Source organism: Struthio camelus, chromosome 15 (genome assembly GCF_040807025.1).
Source record: "Struthio camelus isolate bStrCam1 chromosome 15, bStrCam1.hap1, whole genome shotgun sequence".
Classification (NCBI taxonomy): Eukaryota; Metazoa; Chordata; class Aves; order Struthioniformes; family Struthionidae; genus Struthio; species Struthio camelus.
In genome coordinates this window covers 18,867,777-18,888,900 of record NC_090956.1, presented here as the reverse complement: position 1 = coordinate 18,888,900, position 21,124 = coordinate 18,867,777, and the positions used below count along the sequence as shown (strand labels likewise).

The window sequence follows — 21,124 nt, the reverse complement described above, 5'->3', positions numbered from 1 at the left end:
CAGGCAGGGCAGGGGGTGCGGGGCAGGGGGTGCGGGGCAGGGGGGCAGGGCAGGGGGTGCGGGCAGGGCAGGGTTGCGGGGCAGGGGCAGGGGGGGCAGGGCAGGGGGTGCAGGACAGGGCAGGGGGTGCAGGGCAGGGGCAGGACCGGCCGGTGCAGGCGGCACGTGCGCGCCGCGGGGCGGGGCAGGGGCGGCGGGGGCGGGGCAGGGCGGGAGGGGGCGTGGTCTGGGGGCGGGGGCGGGGCGGGGTGATGACGCCCCGCCCACCGCCCCGAGCTGCAGCCTTGACCCGCCCGCGGGAAGATGGCGGCGGCGCCGACCCTCGCCCGCCGGATCGTCCGGCCAGGTGCGGCCCCGCGCCCCCTCCGTGGGGCGGGGTGACCCCGCGGCCCCCCGAGCCCTCCCTGTGCCCGTGGCCCCCCGCCGTGGGGCACGGTGTCCCCATGTCCCCCCGTGTCCCCCCGCCATGGGGCAGGGTTGTCCCCCGTGCCCCCCCGCCGTGGGGCACGGTGTCCCCATGTCCCCCCGTGTCCCCCCGCCATGGGGCAGGGTTGTCCCCCGTGTCCCCCCGCCGTGGGGCACGGTGTCCCCATGTCCCCCCCTGTCCCCCCGCCATGGGGCAGGGTTGTCCCCCGTGCCCCCCCGCCGTGGGGCACGGTGTCCCCATGTCCCCCCCTGTCCCCCTGCCATGGGGCAGGGTTGTCCCCCGTGTCCCCCCGCCGTGGGGCACGGTGTCCCCATGTCCCCCCCGTGTCCCCCCGCCATGGGGCAGGGTTGTCCCTCGTGCCCCCCCGCCGTGGGTCCAGGTGTCCCCGTGTCCCCCCGCCGTGGGGCACGGTGTCCCCATGTCCCCCCGTGTCCCTCCGCCATGGGGCAGGGTTGTCCCCCGTGTCCCCCCGCCGTGGGTCCGGCTGTCCCCGTGTCCCTCCCGCCGTGGGGCAGGGTGTCCCCGTGTTTTCCTGCCGCGGGGCAGGGTTTTCTCCTGTGTCCCCCCGCTGTGGATCCAGGTGTCCCCGTGTTACCCCTCCGTGGGTCAGGTTGTCCCCTCTGTCCCCCTGCTGCGGGTCCAGGTGTCCCCATGTCCCCCCACGTCCTCCCCTCTATGGGGCAGGTTTGTCCACCGTCTCCCTTGCCGTGGGTCAGGTTGTCCCCCGTGTCCCCCTGCCATGGGCCAGGGTGTGCCCAGGCCCCCCCATGAGACACGCCCTCCCCCATGTCCCCGCGCCATGCCTCAGATGTCCCCCGTGTCCCCCCACCGTGGGCTGGGGCGGTTGCTGCGTCCCTCCGCTGTGGGTCGAGGTGTTCCTGTACGCCCGCCACCACCATATCCGTGCAGGACAGTTTGGGGGCAGCGCAGCCCCGCACGCCGCGCAGCGGAGGCCGGGGGCTCGGCCGCGTGCGTGCCCAACCCCACCTGCCTCCGCTCCCCAGGCGTGCTGCCCCTCTGCAGCCGGCCCCAGGCGTGGGGCAGAGCCGCCCGGATGTCCCCCGGCCTCCCGCGGGCCCCTGGCCTCCTGCTCGCCCAGCGGCGTACCTTCAGCAACGACAAGGTCCTGGTGGAGCTGGACGAGGGCTCAGGTACGGCTGGTGGCACCTCTGCCAGCGTTGCCCTCACCCTGGGGCGCGTTGCGGGGCATGGCCGTGGACATCTAAATCCCCAGGCCCTCTTCTGCACCTGCCCTGACGTTAGGCGGAGGCGTCCTGCAGCACGTGTGCCCAGCTTAGTTTTCATGGCACGCGTGGCCCTGGGCATGGAAAGCCTCCAAAGCCCCAAATGTTCCAGCTGCAGCTGCTTAGGACCATCGGAGAGAAGTGTTTGGGGACAGGGATCTCACCAGCTGTGGGCATTTGACGTGGCTGGGTGCCACCTGCGTGCCAAGTGCAAACACCGGCTGACGCAGCAAGGCTTGTCACCGCCACCTTGGCTTGTCCCCCACTGGTGGACCTCACGTCTCCCTCTCCTGCCCCTGCATTGCCTCCCAGCAGGGTCCCTGCCCTGAGGACCTGGCAGAGTGGCAGGCACTCCTTCGGTGAGCAGCTGTTGGGGATTTCGGTGTCCTGGCTGCCAGGAATAGCTGTCACCCAAACATTGCCCAGGGGCCTGCTTTTGGCTGCTGGGTCCCCGGGCCCGTCCTCGCACTGTCCCCAGCCTGGGTGGACAGTCCCCAGCCTGTAGTGGCAGCAGCACAGACTACGAGCACTCGGCTCAGGGGCTTCTGAGGGCCACTTGGAGTAGGGCAGTGCTGTTCGGGAGGGGATAAGGGGACAGAGCCCTCCCCACATGTCATGTCCAGCTGGGCAGGGCGCAGGCTCTCAAAGGCAGACTGTTATTCCCCAGGCACGGCTACAGGCTGTTTGCAGTGAGAGTAGCTGCAGTCTTGGCCTTGTCTAGCTAGTCCAGGGAGGCAGGGACCTCTGGGCCTTGGCACCCCGAAGGTGGCTGGGTTTCGGGACTCCCAGCATGGCCACCACGCTGTGCACAATGGGCGAGCCGTGGCTTGCAGGCAGATCTGCTTAAAGGCAGCATCCTGCTTTTGATCCGGCACTGGGGGCTCTTAGGAGAACAGCCAAATTACTAGGACTAAAAAGATACAGTCTGGGTTGAGCGGCGAAGCAGGAAGGCAGATGAAATTCTCTTGGGTAAGACGTGTGTACGCGCGGTGCATGCCGCGGTGGCGAGGGGTTTCTGATGCCTCCATGTTTGCCATGGCGCAGGCATAGCCACGATGAAGTTTAAGAGCCCTCCCGTCAACAGCCTCAGCCTGGACTTCCTCACTGAGTTTTGCATAAGCCTGGAGAAGCTGGAGAACGACCGGGGTTGCCGGGGCGTGATCTTCACATCTGTACGTGTTGCCCTGGGGTCGCGGTGCGAGCTGCAGGGTGGCTTGGCAGGCGCGGGTGCTGTTGCCTTGCTCGTGCTCGGTCTCCTGGATCTCTGGTCAGAGGCACAGGAAAGCCAGGACACAGCTCTAGTGGGCTCCAGAAACAGGGCCGAGGAGGCTTGCAAGGGCCGTGCTCTTTCCTCCGTGGCCTTTTCTAGCGTAAGAACTACAACAAAGCGCTGTCATTGCTCATTAAAATCAAATCTGTCCGTCTACAAACTTGGCAAATCCCCTGAGATCTTTTGAACTGCCCAAAGCGGGGGGGCTAGGGGAAGCCAGCATTCGTTTCCAGGCATGATGTGCGTACGAGGCTGTGCCGGGGATGGGACAGGGCAGGTTTTGTGCTGCATAACAGAGGTACCCCCAGACGGGCTCTGATGATGACGTCCACGTTCAGAGCCCCGGCCCTGTGGGCCGCAGCATTGCCGTGATCCAGTCCGTGGGAATGCTGAGGAGATTGTTTCAGTACCCCAGAAGACCCTGATTTACCTCAGCTTTCTCTTTCCTAGGGGTTCCAGGCCAAGTGCTCGGAGGGTTGAAGGGTCATCGTTGAGCTGTGACTCCCAGTGATGTTTGTATTTTCCTAATTCCAGGCCATTCCCAAAATCTTCTCGTCTGGCCTGGACATCACCGAGATGTGTGGGAAGAGCACGGAGCACTATGGGGAGTTCTGGAGAGCTGTGCAGGAGACGTGGCTCAGGCTCTACGGCTCCAGCATGGTGACAGTCGCCGCAATCAATGCAAGTCCTGTAGAGCTGCCTTCCCAGCTGCCCTGCGCGGCCTGTCACTTGCTGTGGCTTGTGTGCACTGTGTGGGCAGGGACAGCCGAAAAATCAGGCTGGTCGGTGCTGAAAGAACCCGTTGGGATGTCAGGGCGGCATACGTGGCTGTAGGGTTGGTGCGCTGACATGTGGGAGCGTGTGGGATGTTGCAGCCTCTGCGTAAGCTATACGCCTGGCACGGGTGTCCTAACAGCACCTTAGCTGCAGCGGAGGACTCACCCAGCACTCACGTCCCACCAGCAGGGGCTCGTTCTGCTCAGACTTGAGTGGTGCTTAGTGCAGCGAGGGCCATAGCCTGCCCCAAGAACTCAGCTGGAAATCTGTCCTCCAGGCTGGAGGACAGGGAGGAGGGTTGTAGGCCAGTGTTAAAGCCCAGGGAGGTGTCGAAGGCAAACGGAGTACTGGAGAAGCTGAGCAGTTAGGAGAGAGGGAGTCCAAAGGACGCTTGTCATTTGCCCACCTTCTGCTTCCTCACTGATAAGTATGGTAGGAGCTGCCCAGCATCGCTTGGCTGATGCATCGCCTTGGTAGCCAGCCGGAGGGGAGGAGATCAGATGGGGGCCGTGCAGTGTCGCAAATGCTTATCCTCAACCCTTTGGGCAGCGATGCTTCAGACCTGGGCAGTGCAATAAGCCTTCAGTGCTTTATTCCCTGGGTTTTGTTACTCTGACTGTGGTTTTTGCCAGCAGGGAACCATCTGAATGCCATTTGAATCACAGGGTCTGTAGATTTGTACCTGTTACCTGCTAGGGGTCATGTTTGAGTTTTTCAATGTAGTACCGCTTTGGCAGCGCGTGGTTCTGTGTCTGTCAGCAGACCCTCTTTGAAGTGGGTATCACAAGGCAGCTGGGTCTCTGACCACCCTCCTGTGGCCATATGGTGCAGGGCTAAGGAAGCACCGAGTCATGGCAAAGATGCTCTCAAACGGAAGTTTTACAGATGGGAGCTGTTACAGAGCCCCTGAACAAAACTATTTTTGTGGCGTTTAGGATTACCAACTCATAAGAGAATGCTTTAACAAATCTCCACTGCAGGGTTTGTAGCCCATCTAACACTTTCTCTATTGGAGTCTAAGAACTAAAGAGTAAAACTCAGTGGGAACAAATTGAGTAGTCAGATTTTCAGGCTGGGAAAATGCTAGAAACAGAGTTAAGAAATGAAAGGACAAACTCTGGTAAAGATATCAGAAGTCGTCTTTAGTGGCTGGTTTTGGACCGTTTCTTTCAAATCAGCTGAGCAGGGACTTGGGGGACATCAGCACTGTCCCTGACAGCTCCATCTCCCTGTATCTTCCCTGTTGTGGAAGAAACAGCAAGGCTACTGGGGGTAGGAGGCCAGGAACATTTGTAGCCAGAAAATGGGGACTGACCTGGACTCACTCTTTCCTTCCCTTTGCCAGGGATCCAGCCCAGCGGGAGGCTGTCTCCTTGCCTTGTCGTGTGACTACAGAATCATGGCTGAGAACCCCAAATTCAGCATCGGCCTGAACGAAGCACAGCTGGGCATTGTGGCTCCCTTCTGGTAGGCCAGTGTCTTTCACTTCTAAGCTCATGTGCTGAGTTCATCTTCAGGGGGTCTATTAATAAGCTTTAATTGGTCACGGAGATGTAGTTGCATGTGACCGTCCCAAGGGAGTGATCAGATAGTCACGGTTACAGGATACAGCCAGCTCAGCATCTGATTTGTCTGTCTTGTCCTGTAAATATCCAAAACCCTTTCAGGTTGCAGAATGTTCTCACATCTTGTTTTGCATCCTTCACCAGCAAGGACCTCAGTTTCTGACTGCAATCTGCTCAGAAGCTAATGCCAGGAGATTGCCATGGTTGAGCTTGGTCTGGGAATATACTTTTCTGTGGGTACAGCCTATGTACCTGCAAAATCCCGTAGCTGTAGAGAAAACCTTTCAAAGCATAGCAACAGTTAGTATACGGAGATACAGACCCCTTGACCTTGGCTGCCCTAAGGGCATGTAAATATGCTGTTGGGGAGTAGCTTTCACTTGATGCCAAGTGGGCACAGCTGGGACCTGTGCGGTCAGAAGAAATAGAATAGCTCTCACGCAAAGGGCAGGGGACTCTGTTAGGGTAACACTAAAAATGGCTCCACTTGCCAGATTTTGCAAAAAGTGCGTTGCTGGCTTTGCCTTGCTGAGCTCATAGCTGCAATTTGGAGACCCATGCCTGGGGAGTGTGACCAGGGCACCAAAGCAGAGGTTCTGTGGTGAGCAGTGCCCTTAGCTTTGATGTCTGGGTTCAGCTCTTGCTGGGTGTTTCTTTGCCTGACTGTGGCTCTTCCTCCTCTCTCGTTTAGGTTTAAAGACACATTTGTGAACGTTGTGGGACACCGAGTCGCTGAACGCTCCCTCCAGCTGGGCTGCCTTCACTCTGCACCTGAAGCCCACAGGATTGGCCTTGTGGACGAGCTGGTGCCAGAGGAGAAGCTACGGGACAAGGCTGCGGCTGTTGTAGCACAGTGGCTGGCTCTTCCCGGTAAGACAGGCACCTCCTCCGGCAGACTGCTGCTGCTTTTGGGCAGTGATCAGCACGGAAGGAGGGATCTAATCAATCTATGTGGGGAGGACAGATACTGAGGCTGCTGCCTGGGAGCTATGTAGCAGTTGCCATTTAAATTGAACGTGTCAATGGCTGGGAGGTAGGAAAGCTCAGAAAAGCAGTCCAAGCAGCCTCAGGCTAACAGAGATGTGCTCACCAATGGACCTGGGCGGGAGGACAGGGTGTGCTGGGTGTGCAAGTTGCTCGGCTGCAGTCCAGCTCACTCTGCCAGCTCTGCTGAGTCGAACTGGAGGTGCACGAATTCAAGGTGAAAACCTTGCCTGGATCTCTGTATCTGTTGGTGGGGATGTAAGGAGCAAGGACGAAAATTGTCGTGGAGCTGAGGGAACGGAACTGTGTCCTCTGGGAGCAGGCAGGGCGTGAGTGCCCAGGCAGCTGGTCACCCTGTGTTTCCAGAGGAATGGTTTGGTCAGCTCTTGGCTCTGTGCTGCCACTGAGCTGAGGAAGGGGATGAGGCGTTAGGACAGACAGCAAATGCAAACATCAGATGCTTGTTTGGACTGCTCCATGATGAGAAGCACATGTTTCCTGGGGTAAGGAGAGGGCTCTCCTCTCCACACAGCACAGCTGGATCTGAATTATCCCATCCCATGCCACGTCCTAACCTGTGCAGTGAGGTGCAACTACACGTCAGTCTTTGGCTGTTCCTTCCCTAGAAATCGGAATGAAACAGAAATGCAGACAGAAACGGACAGGTCCCAGGACTGTTCATTAGTGTCCCTACCTGGAAGAGTGTCCCTAAACCTCACTCTGGCTCTCCTGCCCTGGCATAAGAGTGGAGACAGTTGATCCTTGGTCCCTGACAAGGGGGCACGTCTCCGTTCTACCTTCTCCTGGCTTGCGGGAGGCACCATGCAGATCCTTCCACAGAGCCCTAAGCCAGAGCCAGCGAGAGCCTGTCCAGGTGGATCTATCTAGAGCACAGAGGTGCTGCGCAGAGGAAGCGATTCTGGGTTCACAGTGTGTGGGGGTGGGTCATTATCTTACCTTCACTGTTGCAACGCACTGGCAGCACAACATCAGTGCAAAAAATGTGTGGCTGCACCAGTGTGCATTGCTCTGTGCGTGAACAGATGTGCGCTCCAGGCCTCCACCAGCTAAGGCAGCCAGTGCTGCTCTATCAGCATCCACGTATCTGTGCTGAATTACACTGGCTAGGAGCGTGCATCGCAATCACAGCCCGGAAACTGCTGTTGGGATGAACTTGAGGCCACAATGCAGCTGGCTTTTGTACAAGATGTTTGACACAAGTAGACTGTCTTGCCAGAAATCAGAAGGGTTGGGTTGGGGCCAGAACAATTTCGGAGAATTTTATTCAGTTACTGCTGTCCTGAGCCTGGTAACGTGTGTTTGGGTGTGTTTTGGAGGACACAAAGAGTTGGGGAGTGCTCAACTCTTTCTGTAATTTGTCCCACTAGAGCAGTCATTTCCCCATTGACAGATACAGATCGCAATTTATTGTATTAGAATTTATCCAGTTCAGCTTCCAGGCAGTGGGTTTGGTCTTATGCCTTTCCCTGCTGGTGTAAAGAGCCCTTCAGTGTGCAGTACCTCTGCTTCTGTGGTGCTTGCACATGGTGACAGGGGCCAAGAGCTGGTCACTAACGGTGGGGCCATGCATGTTCCCTCTCCTCACTCTCCTTTCCACAGACCATGCCCGTCAGCTCACCAAGTCCATGATGAGGAAGTCGGTGCTGGACCGCCTGGTAGCTCACCGGGAGGAAGACATTCAGAACTTCATCAGCTTCATTACGAAAGAGTCCATCCAGAAGTCGCTTCGCATGTATATGGAGATGCTGAAGAAGAAGAAGAGCTGAGGAGCCAGCCAGCTGAGGCCTGGTCCCAGGAGCTTGCGTGACACTGAAATGCTGCAGTAGCTGTAGACTTTTACAGTGAAGTCCTCTGTACTGCCAGCAATCGGCGATGTGCTGCCTGCTCCAGTGGCTGCCCCACCACCCCTTCTTGTTCATCCCCATTCAGTGCCTGACACCGCTGCTGCCTTTCCTGAGAGCGGGGAGAGCTGTTTTGCTCAGCTCACCCGAGGAACAGAAAGGGAGAGCATCTGACACCACTGTGGCCTAAGCCCGCAGGTCTTTGGATAGCCTCCCTCCTTTCTAACGCTAAATTGTGAAAATGAGATTTGTCAATAAAGCCCTTTTTTGAGGAGGCGGGAGATGGCTGCTTGGTTTCCGAGTCTGTCTCCAGTCACCACTTCCTGGCAGCAGGGTGGCTGGCTGATGTTGGCCTGTCCCCCAGGCTCCAGCTCCTGACGGGTTGAGAGGGCTCTGCCGTGAGCAATGCGGGCCTCGGGGCCTCGGTGCGGCTGGTGTCGTGCTGTGACCCTTCTCCAGGCCAGCCTAGGGGCAGCCTACATGCAGGGCTTGTGGATGGGGCTGCGGAGGGCCCCTTCATGGAGACCGGTCCTGGGAGCTGGAGCTGCATCATAGTCTGTGGCAGTGGGAGGAGCTCAAGCCGCCAGCTTCACTTCAACTGGGAAATGGTCACTGACTGCCAGGGCCTGGAGGAGGACAAGAGGTGGGGAGGTGTGTCGTGAGGGTTCATCAAACCCTGGCTACTGGTGGTGCAGGCAGGGCCCTCCATGCAAGACCCTTCTGCCTGCCTGAGAGGGACACGATGTCCCCAACCCCAGGGAAGTCAACACACAAGGCTCCAGTTTTGGCTCCTCTCACAGAAAGATGCCCAGAAGTGGTCTACACTGCACATAGGTGCTGGCAGCATGGTGCCTGCCCTGCAAGACCTGGGCTGTCTCAGGAGCTCTGTGCTAAGTTGCTTTAGAGGTGATTGAAAATCCTCAATTGCCCTAAGCCATGGAGTCCTGTCCCTAACGTGCCTGCTCCTACCCATGAAGGGCCATGAAAAGCCCCTGCCCCAAGGCTCCTGGCCTGCATGCAGAGTTTCCTTGCAGAGATAGGTAATAATCCAAAATCACCCCTCATTTTCCCACCTGTGGGTCCTTCAGCACCCAGAGCTCCAAGTTAACTGATTGGGGGCTGACTGCCACGTTTCAGGAGAGGAGGGTGCCTTACGTGAGGGGCCATGGGAGTCTCTGGTGGCTTCTTGGGAGCTTGGCGCTGCGCAGAGGCAGACATGCCACAGAGGGAGGCAGGACGCCCTGAGGTGCGTGGTGCTGGAGCTGCTTGAACTTTGGAGCTGTTGTTGAAATGCAGCTGCTACGGGGCTGTGGCCTGGGGCCCTGTCTAATCCTTAACGAATGCTGGCAACCAGCATGGTCTGGACAGCTTGGCTGCACCTGGGGTTGCCCAGGGCCATCTTGGCTTTGCTACCTGCTTGAGCCTCTTGTTTATCAGCCCGGCTCACCTCCTCCTGCTCCAGCTGGAAAGCGCGCTGGAAATTGTAAACGGTAGCCGAATTTGGCACGATGCTTCTCTTCAGCTTAGATCCGCATACCACAATCCTGGAAGGAAGCAAAGCTCGGTGGGTCCCGTTCTCACCTCCGCTCCGTGCCTCCCCACGTTGCCCCAGGAGAGGCACCACCGGAGCTGTGGGCCACGTCCCCGGTGGTGGTCACCTGTCATAGGCGCAGTCCGACTTCCCCACGGTCGTGTCAGCGCTGTCGGGGAGCAGCCACTTGAAGACGTTGCTGGTGCGCAGGCGGATGTAGGACCAGTCGCCTGGCCTGACGTATGAGCAGTCAGCGTTGAAGTCCCCCAGGAATATGATGTTCTGCAGAAAGGGAAGAGCGGAGGGTGGGCAATGGCGGTGCTGGGCTGCTTGCTGCACCCAATACCAGCCATCCCCTGGGGATACTCCATCTCTGAGCCCAGGCTTTGCCCTGAAGGGAGACGTAGCACCGAAACGCCATGGTGGGCTGAAGACATGCCACCACCGCTGGGGTCAGAGCCTGGTTCAGATCAGCCCTGAGCTGGCACAGGTGCCGCTCATGGCCAGAGACTTGGTCTGGATCCAAAGGGACCTCAGAGGGGTGTCTGTGTCTGTCCTTCAGCGCTGCCCCCAACCCGCTGTGCCCAGACGGCCCCGTGCCCCTGCCCTGCTCACGTCGGTGTCCCACTTGCTGACGATGGCCAGGTAGACGTCGTAGAGCGCGTCGATCTCGGCCGTGGCGGCGTGCGGCGCTGAGTGCAGTGGCACCAGCACAAACTCCTCTGCCTCTGCCAGGGAGAGAGCCGTGAGCTGGTGCGGCCATGGCCACCCGTCACCTCCCGCGCCATCGCTCCAGGGCCACCCGTGCCCATCCGGCCCTTCCAACACTCACTCGTGTGGGGCGACGACACCCTCAGGATGAACGGCTCCCGGCTGAAGACGTCCTGGGGATCCTCGTACTGGTAGGTGTCCACCACAGACACCACCTCCGTTCTGGGGGGACCAAGGGGACAGTGATGCAACCGCATGGCCCACAAGCATTGTCCTTGGGGTGCTCAGCTCTGCTGTGGTCCATCCTGCCATGGTGGCTTTGGTGCCTGGACCCCCTGCGGGTGACACAGGGCCATACCGGCACCCACGTCTGGGCTCCCCAGCCCTCACCCCATCCTGCTGGCACCTCAGGGTGGCGCTGGGGTGGGCCTGCGGTGGGGCAAGCCCCGTTACCTGTAGATGAAGAGGTACATCTCCTTGTAGTTCTCCCGTCCCAGGGGCCCGCTGATCTCATAGGCGTATGGGGACATGGACGCGCTGCGGGGACAAGACACGACAGCAGGAGCGTGATGTGGGGTGCCTGCCCGTTCCTGGGGTGGCCCCAGCTCAGCCGGTACAGCACGGCCACCACGCTGGTCCCACTGTCCCCAGCCATCAGCCTGCTGCAGCCTGGCCGTAGGGTGACGCGGGCTGCGGTGCCTCCAAGCCGCCCCGCTGTCCGCCGGTGGGTCAACCCTCCGAGGAGCTCGGGGCTGAGCCCCGGTGCCCGGCGGCGGGGACGCTGGCCAGCCGCCTGCTCCCACCGCGCTCCGCACAGGGCTTTGTAGCCACCCCCACGCTCTGCTCCCGCCCGTCTTATGGCGTTTCACCAGACCTTTGGTTCTTCTCGGTTTTCTGTATTTAGATGCAACTTCAGCTTCGGGAGGGGTGCTGGGCTGCTACCACCCCGCTTTCCCCCAGCCCTGCTCCCCGCGGCTTTTTTGGTAGCCAGCACCTGCCTCGGCGCTAACCTCTAAGCTCCTGGCTACCTGCAGGCGCTTAGGATGCTCCTTTTCATTTCTCTTACCAAGTTTTCAGTGTTTTACTCTTATTCCTCTTTTTGGAAAGAAAAAACCCCCACTGCTCTAGCGCACTTTTTGGCTTTTATTGCTCACGCAGCTTTGCGCCTCCTCCCCTGTTCCGCGCTGTCGTCCCACGTGGGGTCTGGGTCACTGGTGAGTTAACTTGTTTGCGCTCAGCTGGAGCGTCCTCACCGCTCCTCCCCGGGCGCAGCTCCCGCCGCTCCTATGGCGCTGGTGCCCTGGCCGGGGCCGGTCCCTACCGCCGGCCACCAACCGCGGGGCGCCAAGGGACCGAGCCACCACCCTCCGAGCCCCGGTCCCGCTCGTGCCTGTTCAGCTGCTCCAGGAGCTGGGTGACGGCGCTGAGGTCCGAGTCGCGCACCTCCTGCACCAGGGCCACGTCGTAGCGGCTGAGGATCTGCGGGGACGGGAACCGCCGCCACGGTGAGGAGCGGCCTGGGGGTTGGCTCGGGGCCACCGCGGGCGCTGGGGGGGGACACTCAGGGATGGGGTCGCCCGCTCCCGGCTGGGGACCCCGACGCCAGCACGGGCTCCAGCGGCCGGTGACCTGCGCATCCCTCAGGGACAGGAAGAGATGCCCCCGTGGTGGGCTCAGAGGGACCGCGGGGTGTCCCTGCCCCCTGTCCTTGCTTGTGCAGCCCCTTTCCCCAGGGACACCGGCCCGGCCCGCGGAGTCCTCGCCACGCGGCTCCGAGCCTTTCCCGTCTGCCCCAGCGAGCGCAGCCCGTCCCCACCGGCGGCCGCGCGCGGGCCCGGCGCGGGGCGCGCTCACCTCGACGAGGACGCCCGCGACGAGCTGGTCGGACATCTTGCTGTCACCGAACGCCTGGATGTTGAAGGCGCCGATCCGCAGCGCGGCAGCCGCGGGCGGCAGGAGGGCCGCGGCCAGCAGGGACAGCGCCAGCGGCGCGGTGCCCGCCCTGCCGCGGAGGGACGCCGAGCCGCGGGGCCGTGGCCATAGGCGCTGCATTCCCACGCTTCGGCCCGGGGCGTTGCTCTGGGCTTGGGAAACCGCTCCGGGCTTGGGGATGGAGCAAAAAAAAATCCACTTAGGGCACACAGGAGCCAGCAGCCCCGTCCCCAGGTCCCGTCCCCCGAGGCGCTCGCTGCCCGTGCCATCGCCAGCAGGTTTGTAGGACCTCACCATCGAAGAAGAAGGGAAGGGACCTGGCCGGGGCTGGGCGATACATCAGCTGCCAAGCCAAGGAAGACCCTAGGAGCCCTGGTTCCCTGCCACCACTTTAAGCGCTAGGCAAAACTCGGCAAATCACACCCGCAGCGGGGCCGGGGCTGCCCGGCGCGGTGCCCCCGGGCCGTCCTGGCACAGGGCACCGCGCCGGCAGGGCAGGTCCGCCCTGAGCCCCGCTCGGCCGGGGCTGGGGAGCTGAGCCTGGCCGCGCCGCGCCGGTGAAGCCTGCAGAGCTGGCCCAGGCTGTATGCCGGCTGCCTGATCCCAGAGGTTTCCCAAGCTCGGCTGCCGCCAGCTTGCCGGAGCGTGGCTGGAGGTGAGGCCGCTCCGGAGGGTTAGCCTTCCTCCTCTTCCTCCCGAGCCACTCGCTCAGGGCACTCCCGGGAGCCCCTGCTGTCCGGGGCGTCCCCAAGAGCGGGGACACCCGCTCGCGGCCATGCCGTGTCCTGCTGGGGCCGAGGCCACAGGTCTCCAGGGCCTCAGGTTTGCTCCGCTCCCAGCTCTCGTCCCCCAGGGCCGTCGCTGTCCAATGCAAATCCTGGCCTTCAGCGCCTTCAGCCCTGCACAGTTTTGCATCCTGAAATTGTCCTCTGCTGACCCGCCTCTGCATTTGCTGCTCCCCAGAGCTAGGTGCCTGTTGGGCTTTCCGTGCTGGGTTTGCACGCCTCAACAGTCAGGTTAGGAAAGTTAGGAAGGCACCAGCTAAGCCTAATTTCTCCAGTTTCTCAGCCCAACCACAAGCACTGACCCACTTTCCCAGCAGCAACCATCTGCGCCATAGCAATAACCGAGCTCTCAGCCATACTTCGGTCTCAATGCAGCTGCAAAATACCCTGCCGGGAACCCAAGCCCCAGACCGAAAACTCATTGCAGGCATCCAGCCCCGTCCTTACCGTGCCGAGGTGTGGGAGCAAGCGGGTGGCGCGGGGCGCGGAGCAGCTCTGCCCTCCTGGCATCTGCGCCGGCTGTTTTATTCCCGGCCGAGGTGTCAGCAAAGCAGGATGAGCTGGACACCCCTGTGGATGTTTTGGCACGGCGTTGGGGTGCCTTCCTATATTAGGAAACCCCCACCTACACCTCGACAGGGTGGGGCCAGCGTAACCACCTCTGAACGTGAAGTGTAACGACGGCCAGGCGGGGAGGAAACCTGCCGCGTGCATCCTTAGGACACCTTGGAGGAGCCAGGAGGCGATGGGTGAGCCAGGAGTGGGACCAAAGGAGTGAGCATGAGGCAGGCCAGCAGATTTAGCCTCTGGCACAGGGCCATCAGGGACCTAAGGAGAGTGCTGGCATCACATGCTGTTCCCCAGCACAGCAGGCACCCGCATTGCACAGCAGCCGCCTGCCCCACCGAAGACGTTCGACTGGGTCGAGTGGACCTCCTAGCCCACTTGGCCCTGGGCTTTGTACGTCGGCCCCTTTGGACATGTGCCATGTTTAGGTGCATGCCACAAGACTGACCCCAAGGCCACGGTGACTGCCAGCCACACGGACGGAGCCTGGACACAGCTGGCTGGGGCCGAGTGCTTTCTAATGCCCGCACCAAGGCACGTGATGCAAGCCAGGCAGCAAAAGCTAATGGCCTTAATGAAGGTGATTCAGCCCTTTATGAGTTTCTCAGTAGACGAGATAATTAGAAGGGAAATAAGGACAGAAGGAAATGGCACGTTGTTCCGGTCGAGCAGGCTGAGCCCTTGGTGGCCCAACAAGCCTCCACGCAACGAGCCAGCTGCGAAGCCATGAAGTAGCTCCGGCGGTGGCCCAAAACAGCCATGATGGGCTTCCAAAACAGCCTCAGCTGCTGTCCTGGTGGTGCTTGGCCCCTACGTGAGCAGTGCAGCAGGATGGCGTTTCACCCTGCGCAGGATCCGGCCCCCGCAGTCCCAGCCTGGGGCCAGGGTCCTATCGTGGCTGAGCGCGGGAGGTGCCCCAGCTGGATGAAGCCCCGGGGCCAGGGCAACGGCTCCTCTTGCCGGGGCTTGCCGGGCTCTGGCACACGTAGCTGGGCTCAGCATCCTCGCGGCCTGTCATGGGATGACGCCGGTATCCTCAGACGCATTCGTGCATTCTTGGAGGATTGCTAAACTCTCGATTTCCACAGTCCCTGCTGGGCAGCTCATGGCCCAATTCTGCATGGGAAGAGCATTTCATCTTCGTTCCCGCATCGCCCTGTTCCCCTGGAGCTGGTGCCCATCGTGCCAGGACTGAGGGGGAGATGGCCTCAGTGCTGGCCGGCATGGCCTTGCCGCGGGCACCCCCGCAGCCACCCTAGGGCTCGCTGGGTGCAGCACGTTGTGGTGGGGCCCGTAAACCCAGGGGCGGCATGGACAGGTCTTGCCCTCGGCACCGGGCTTGCTGCCCCCTTGCCCACCAGGGCAGCCCCCACCTGGGGAACGGCACCCAGTGCCTCTGCGCAGCACCCCAAGGCTGAGCTCACCGGGGCCGCCCCAGCCCTGCAGGTGTGGGGTGACTCGCAGGGGTTCAGAGGAGCTTGTGCATGGCCCCAGGGTCTCCCCACTTCCAATTTTCTCATTGCAACATCCCCCGTCACCCACCAGAGACTCATTGGAACAAGCCTCAAACTGCGGGGCGCGTCAGCCACCGTGCCGGGGGGCACCCAGCCCTGCCAGGAGGCACCCAACGCTCCCGAGCTGGCAGGATGCCCCGTGCCTCTGCGTCGGGAGCTGACTCACGGTCCCCCGTCCTGCCGCCGCTGTGAGCATCATCTGCCGCTCCCTGGCGAACGCCCCGCAGCCGCCGGGCTCCCACAAGGACTCCGGCCCCAGCGGCTCGGGGAGATGGGGAAGGAGCCGTACGCACCCTCCGACGCAGCGAGGAGGCTGAGTCAGGCTGGGGCCCTCCAGGCCCTTCCTTTGACACCACCATCCCTCCCTGCGGGCCAGGCCACCTGCAGCCCAGGGCTTGGTGGCACGGTCGCAAGATGTACCACCCGCCCCGGGCAGCCACATCGTCCAGCTTGCTGGGTGCCTCCCAGCCAGCGGCCGAGGCGGGAGGCTCTGGGGTGCTGGGACCTCTCCTTTCCCTCCCGAGCACCCTGTTGCTCTGCTCCCTTGCGACGCTGAAGGTGCCAGGGATGCAGCTCGTTCGGGGCAGTCGGGAGGGGAGGGACGGGGCTGAACAGCAGAGAAGAGCTGGGACACCCGTAGCAGCTCGCGGCCACCCTGGGCTGCGCCCATCGCCAGGACGCGGGGCTCGGGGACCGCTCCGGCCAGGGCAGCATGTGGCCGCTGAACATCTGCCACCCGAAGTGCCGTGCACTCGGGGGAGGTTTCTCTGCAAAACGTCCTTCTGCCCTTGGGCTGCCGCCCCAAAATGCAGTGTCAACGGCGCGCTCAGCGGCGGCGAGACACCGAAACCAGGCCTACGGCGTGCGAGTGATGCCACGGCCGCTCGTCCCTCCGGCCGGCTGCACGGAGAGGCCGCGCGCTCCCGCGGGAGCCGTGGGCAGCTGGGCGCACCCGCGGGCTGCGCGGGCGCCTGGCAAGGCGTGGGCACGGCGGGGACGTGCGCCTGGGAGCGCGCGCCTTCGCGGGAGCCTGAATCTCCCTCCCAAGCAGCGAGGGCTGAAAACGAGTTACTCTTTTAATGAAAGCCGAGAGCATCCCACAATCCCAAGACCTCGGAAGACCAGCTCTTCGGAGAGACGCCTCGCAGCACGTCACGGAGACGGTATGAAGCTTCGCCGGCCGCGCTGGACACTGCTGGCAGCGCAGGCGTCCCGGGCGCCCCGCGGGGCCCGTCCCGGGCACGGCGGCAGCAAGCGGAGGCAGCGCTGGGGGCGCCCGGGAGGCGCGCGTGTGCGGGGCCGCGCCGACAGCCGTCCACGCGAGGAGGGCGTCAGCGGGCTTTAAGTGTCACCTCCACCGGGAAATGGTCGCTGACGGCCAACGCCTGAACGGGGAGGGGGGGAAAAGCGGAGAGGTGGCTTCGCTCGGCCCGGCCGGGCGTCGCTACGGCAGCTCCGAGCCCGACATTTGGGCCAGTCCCCAAAATATTCAGGCCCGAGAGCCGCGGCTACGCCGGGGACGGCGGTTGCCCCTCACTCACGTCCCGGTATTGCAGGTGGAAAATCTGCTGGAAGTTGTTGACGGCGGCGGAGCCGGGCTGGACGGCGGCGGTCAGCGCGGAGCCGCAGGCCACCATGCTGCCGGGGCACCGGCGGGGGTGAGCGCCGCGCGCCCAGCCCTCGCCCGGCCCCGCGCGCCGCGCCGCCGCCTCACCGGTCGTAGGTGCAGCGGGTGAGCGTCACCGTGGTGTCGGCGCCCTCGGGGACGAGCCACTCGCAGGCCTCGAGGGCGCGCAGGCGGATGGTCGGCCAGGCGGACGGCGCGACGTAGGAGCAGGCGGCGTTGAAGTCGCCCAGGAAGAGGATGTCCTGCGGGGCGGCGCCGCCGTACCCGGTCCGCCGGGGTCGCCCGCGGAGGCCCGGCGGCCCAGCAGCGAGGGGGGCCAGCGAGCCGCCATCGCCCCGGCTCCGAGGCGCCGCTCGGCCCCGCTCGGCCCCAACGGACGCCCGCCGGCTCCCCAGGCCGGGCCGGGCCGGGCCACGGCGCCGCTCTCCCGGGGAGGCCACCCGCCGCCCCCCGCCGCCCTGCGGCGCTGCTTACGTTAGTCGCCCACTTGCTGACGACGTCCGCGTAGACGTCGTAGAGCGCGTCGATCTCGGCCGCCGCGTTGTCGGGGTCCGCGTGCAGGGGCACCAGCACGAACTCCTCCACCGCTGCCGGAGAAGAGCCGCGAGCCCTGAGCCGCCAGGGCCTGGGAAGGGAGCAGAGACCCCCAGGGAGACCAGCCGCCGGGGGCCCAAGCCCGGCAGCCGGCCAGCAAAAGCTTCCAAATGAAAGCAGCCTTGTTTTATGCCGCCTGGCTGTCCTCGAGGCCTGAATTTCCCTGCTGTGGCAGCCTCCATCCCTCCACGCGTGTTTGGGAATTGCTTCTTGTTTCCCATTACTTCTCTGAAGTCCCCTCGGCTTTGGTAAGAAGACAGTGAGTGGGTGGGAGGAGAGACGGGTGCATGGGAGCGTGGCATGGGGAGCTGACATGGGGAGGCTGGGAGAGACGGCACGTGGAGGCAGATGGCATGCGATGGGAGCAGGCACAGGATGGGAGAAGGCACGTGATGGGAAAAGGCATGTCATGGGAGAAGGCACAAGGTGGGAGAAGGAACATGATAGGAGAAGGCACGCAATGGCAGATGGCACACGGTGGGAGATGGCACACGATGGGAGGTACCCGGGATCCCTGGCATGCATGGGTGGGAGAAGGGCCCACAGCAGTGAATGACCCCAGCAAAGTCCCTGAGCAGGGGTTCTGGCTGATCCAGGTGTGCAACTCTGCTCCTGAGCTGGGAGGTCAGCTTCGGCTCTGGCAGCCCCCGCTTAGCCCAGCGCATGGCCCTGGGCCACGCTCAGTGCTGGTGGAGGTGAAGCCACACCAAGGCCAGGAGCCAGGCCTGCTCCGAGGCCGAGCACAGCTCCCAAACACTTTGTGCGGTCTCGAGGGCTGCTGCCCACTCTGCCTGGAGGTGCTGGAGGCGCAGCAGACACTCTCTGACCCCAGATCAGCAGCAAGCGGTGCCAGCACGCTTCCAGGTGCCAACTCTGCTTACGTGTGTGGGGTGAGGAAAGCTTCACGATGAAGGGCTCCCTGCTGAAGATACCAGCCCTGCTGTTGTCATAGTAGTAGCTTTCCAGCACGGAGACCATGTCCAACCTGGGGGAGAAGAGAAGCACCATTTCCACCACAGCTGGGGCACCCAGAGGTGCTCCCCACCCTGGGGAGCTGCCAGTGGGGACAGCAGCCAACACTGTGGAGGTTGGACTCTGGCTGAAGCCCTCCCATCCTGCCAGCCCTTACTTGTAGATGAAGAGATACTGCTCCTTGTAGGTGCTCTGACCCAGCGGCTTGCTGACCAAAAAGGTGTATGGGTGCGGCAACACACTAAGAGCAAGACACAGAGAGGAAAAGGAAGGCACACCATGTCTCCTGGCTCCCACAGGGCTCTCTCTGGCCAAGGCCAAGCAGCTTGGCAAGCTGCCCCTAGGCACAGTGGCCATCCGAGCGAGAGCTGCCCTGATGCGGCAGGACGCTGGCCAGGCTCTGCCACAGGGCCCCGTTTGCACCCAGCATGCACCCACCCCCCAGCCCTGTCAGAGTCACCTGTTGAGCTGGTCCATCAGGTTCTTCACAGCGCTCAGATCAGTATCGCGGACCTCCTGCACCAAGATGATGTCATACTCCAACACGATCTAGGGGGACAAGCTCAGAACCACCCGCCTGCAGCCGGGAGCTGCTCACAAGGGCACCAACGGGAGCCTGTGCCAAGCTGCAGTGGCAGCAGGAGACCCGAGAGCACAGGAAGAAGCAGGTCCTGGGTTTCTTATGGCTTGTCAAGGGCAGGGACCCTGGGGTGATACAGGGCCCTCTCACACCCTTCTACCTCCCATCTGTTATCCCAGCAGCACCTTGTTTGCAAGCTGCTCTGAGTGAGGACCCCAGGCAGAGTCGAGCACCACTCGTCCTCAGCCAGGGGCCAAGGTTGGAGATGGGCGTGTAGGTGGGGAGGGCAAGAGCAGATGGGCAGATAGACGGATGGGTGCATGGGTGGATGTCGGTGAGTGGATGGACTGATGGACGGATGGACAGATGGCTGGATGGATAGGTGTGTGGATGAGTGGGCCAATGGATGGATGAGTGGGTGGGTGGAAGGATAGGTGGATGGACAAACGGCTGGCAGAAAGCCACTGTCTAGGTGCCTTGAGCTTGCTGTTTCCCAGAGACCAGAGAGCAGCCAGGACTACTCCTTTCACCCCGCAGCACTCACAGTGACGATGATACCCACGATAGTCTTGTTGGACATCTTGCTGTCCCCAAACGTCCTGATGTTGAAGGCGCCGATCTTCAGCGTGGCAGCCGCAGGTAGCAGGAGAGCTGCAGCCAGTAGCGTCAGCGCCAGCTTTGCAGACCCCATCCTGAGTGCAGAGGGGCAGGAACGGGCTCAGCCCACAGGGCTGGCAGGGGAATTTGACACAGATGATGAGGGTGGCCGGGGGATTCCCACTTGCCATACTGGTTGCACTGGAAGGCACGATGGCCTCTACCAGGTGCAGCGGCCAAGGTCAGCTCCTCAGTGCCAGGGAGCTGGGGCACTGGGGTGCCCTTTGGAGGCTGGGTCAGCCCTGCCTTGCAGACCTCCCTCCTTCTCCTCAGCGGAGGACCCTGGAGTGGAGGGACCAGCTCTGCTCAGGTGTGAACCCACGAGCACCCCACTGCCATCCTGAGATGTGACTAGGGCAGGATTTGGTCCCAAGCAGAGCTCTGCAATAAAAGTGCTTTCTGCAGGTGACACACCGATGCTCTTCCACATTATTTCTCATTTGCTGTGCACTTTTTCTGCCTGTCTTCTAGGGAATCCACCCTAGGTAGTAGGCTCCTACCACCAGGAGCCCACTGATGCCATCTAGGCCAGTGCACCCTGGTCCACCCGTCTGGCTCCAACCTCAGCCAGGCAACCAGAAAGCTGTGCTTTCGGGGCTCCCCCAGTCCTAAGGGTGCCTGCCCTCCTGCTCGCCCAGCCCCACAGCCACAGTCCGCCAGGACGGGGTGGCTGCATGCTGCCCCACCGCCACGCTCCCCGCAGCCGCCTCTCTTGGCCTGGAGCAGAGGGGCTCAGCCTTGGACAAGTGCTCCAAGGAAAAAGGGAGCTACTGGCCCAACCGGATCCCTTCCAGCCCCGGTGCCCAGGAACCACAGGAGAGTGACGCCAAGCAGGGCTTTCTCAGGGCATCCGCCCCGCCGGAGCGAGCTCCCACGAGAGCCCCTTCCCTCCGCCTCGCCACGGGGCTGCCGCAGCAGCCGGCAGCTCCCAGCCTGCAGCGCCTGGTGCCCGGCAGCGCTTGCGGGAAAGAGTTGTCCTCTAACAGCCCGCGGCCGCCCGGCCTCCCTCTTCCCTGGCTTTCAGTCGCCGAGGTGTGAAGAGACGCAGGGATCCAGCACGGGACTCTGCCTCGCGTGCCGGTGCCCACGTGACAGGGAGAGCCACCGCCGCACGGGAACCTGCCGGGCTTCCCGTGCTCCCTGCGACTCCCCGGCAGCTCTCATCTCGGCGGGGAGGCCCTCAAGTCCCCTGCCTCGCGCCTGTCCCTCCCCGTCCCCGCGTCTGCACTGGGACAGAGACCCGCAAAACCCTACAGCTGCCGTGCCCTGCGCCTGCCGGCATCCCGGATACCCCCCCGGCACCTTCCCTGCCTGCGAGCATCCTTACCCGGCCGGGGTGAGGGTCCTCCCAACGGCGCCCCTGCGCCTGCCGCGCCGCTCGCCCTCCGGGACAGACACCCTGGGGCTCGTACCCCGGCCCTGCCCCCTCCCGCCCCATGGCGGGGCTGGGGCAGGCGCACGGGCCGTATCCTGCCGCCTGGCGCCTGCCCCGGCCCCTTCCTCGCCCAGGCTGGATTCCCACGGG

At 62.7% G+C, this 21,124-nt stretch overlaps 2 protein-coding genes across 2 annotated transcripts; one reads left to right on the top strand and one right to left on the bottom strand.

Moving 5' to 3' along the window:
• The first annotated feature begins 213 nt into the window (after nucleotides 1–213).
• Nucleotides 214–8,410, top strand: ECI1 (enoyl-CoA delta isomerase 1). Its single transcript, XM_068908179.1, has 7 exons — nucleotides 214–346; nucleotides 1,432–1,578; nucleotides 2,716–2,843; nucleotides 3,476–3,622; nucleotides 5,064–5,185; nucleotides 5,975–6,153; nucleotides 7,888–8,410. Exons 1-7 carry the CDS (start codon nucleotides 304–306, stop codon nucleotides 8,052–8,054), a joined length of 933 nt encoding a protein of 310 aa, XP_068764280.1. The 5' UTR covers nucleotides 214–303; the 3' UTR covers nucleotides 8,055–8,410.
• Nucleotides 8,411–8,534: 124 nt separating this feature from the next.
• LOC104143920 (uncharacterized) lies at nucleotides 8,535–20,997 on the bottom strand. Its single transcript, XM_068908983.1, has 16 exons — nucleotides 19,487–20,997; nucleotides 18,823–18,911; nucleotides 18,520–18,603; nucleotides 18,272–18,375; nucleotides 17,271–17,383; nucleotides 16,884–17,038; nucleotides 16,711–16,807; nucleotides 16,510–16,554; nucleotides 12,226–12,642; nucleotides 11,762–11,850; nucleotides 10,825–10,908; nucleotides 10,493–10,593; nucleotides 10,276–10,388; nucleotides 9,788–9,942; nucleotides 9,577–9,673; nucleotides 8,535–8,755 (listed from the first exon to the last, which is right to left on the bottom strand). The coding sequence occupies exons 1-16, from the start codon at nucleotides 19,631–19,633 to the stop codon at nucleotides 8,705–8,707; spliced, it is 1,941 nt and encodes a 646-aa protein (XP_068765084.1). The 5' UTR covers nucleotides 19,634–20,997; the 3' UTR covers nucleotides 8,535–8,704.
• Between the last annotated feature and the right edge of the window lie 127 nt (nucleotides 20,998–21,124).

Bases quoted from the DNA above. Each gene is read 5' to 3' on its own strand.
- ECI1 (XM_068908179.1), top strand. From the start codon at position 304: ATGGCGGCGGCGCCGACCCTCGCCCGCCGGATCGTCCGGCCAG. The intron at 5,186-5,974 runs GTAGGCCAGTGT...TCTCTCGTTTAG, and splicing joins GGCATTGTGGCTCCCTTCTG to GTTTAAAGACACATTTGTGA. The intron at 6,154-7,887 runs GTAAGACAGGCA...TCCTTTCCACAG, and splicing joins ACAGTGGCTGGCTCTTCCCG to ACCATGCCCGTCAGCTCACC.
- LOC104143920 (XM_068908983.1), bottom strand. From the start codon at position 19,633: ATGGGGTCTGCAAAGCTGGCGCTGACGCTACTGGCTGCAGCTCTCCTG. The intron at 18,376-18,519 runs GTAAGGGCTGGC...CTTCTCCCCCAG, and splicing joins CAGTATCTCTTCATCTACAA to GTTGGACATGGTCTCCGTGC. The intron at 12,643-16,509 runs GCCCGCTGACGC...CTTGGCAGCTGA, and splicing joins CGGTGGAGGTGACACTTAAA to TGTATCGCCCAGCCCCGGCC.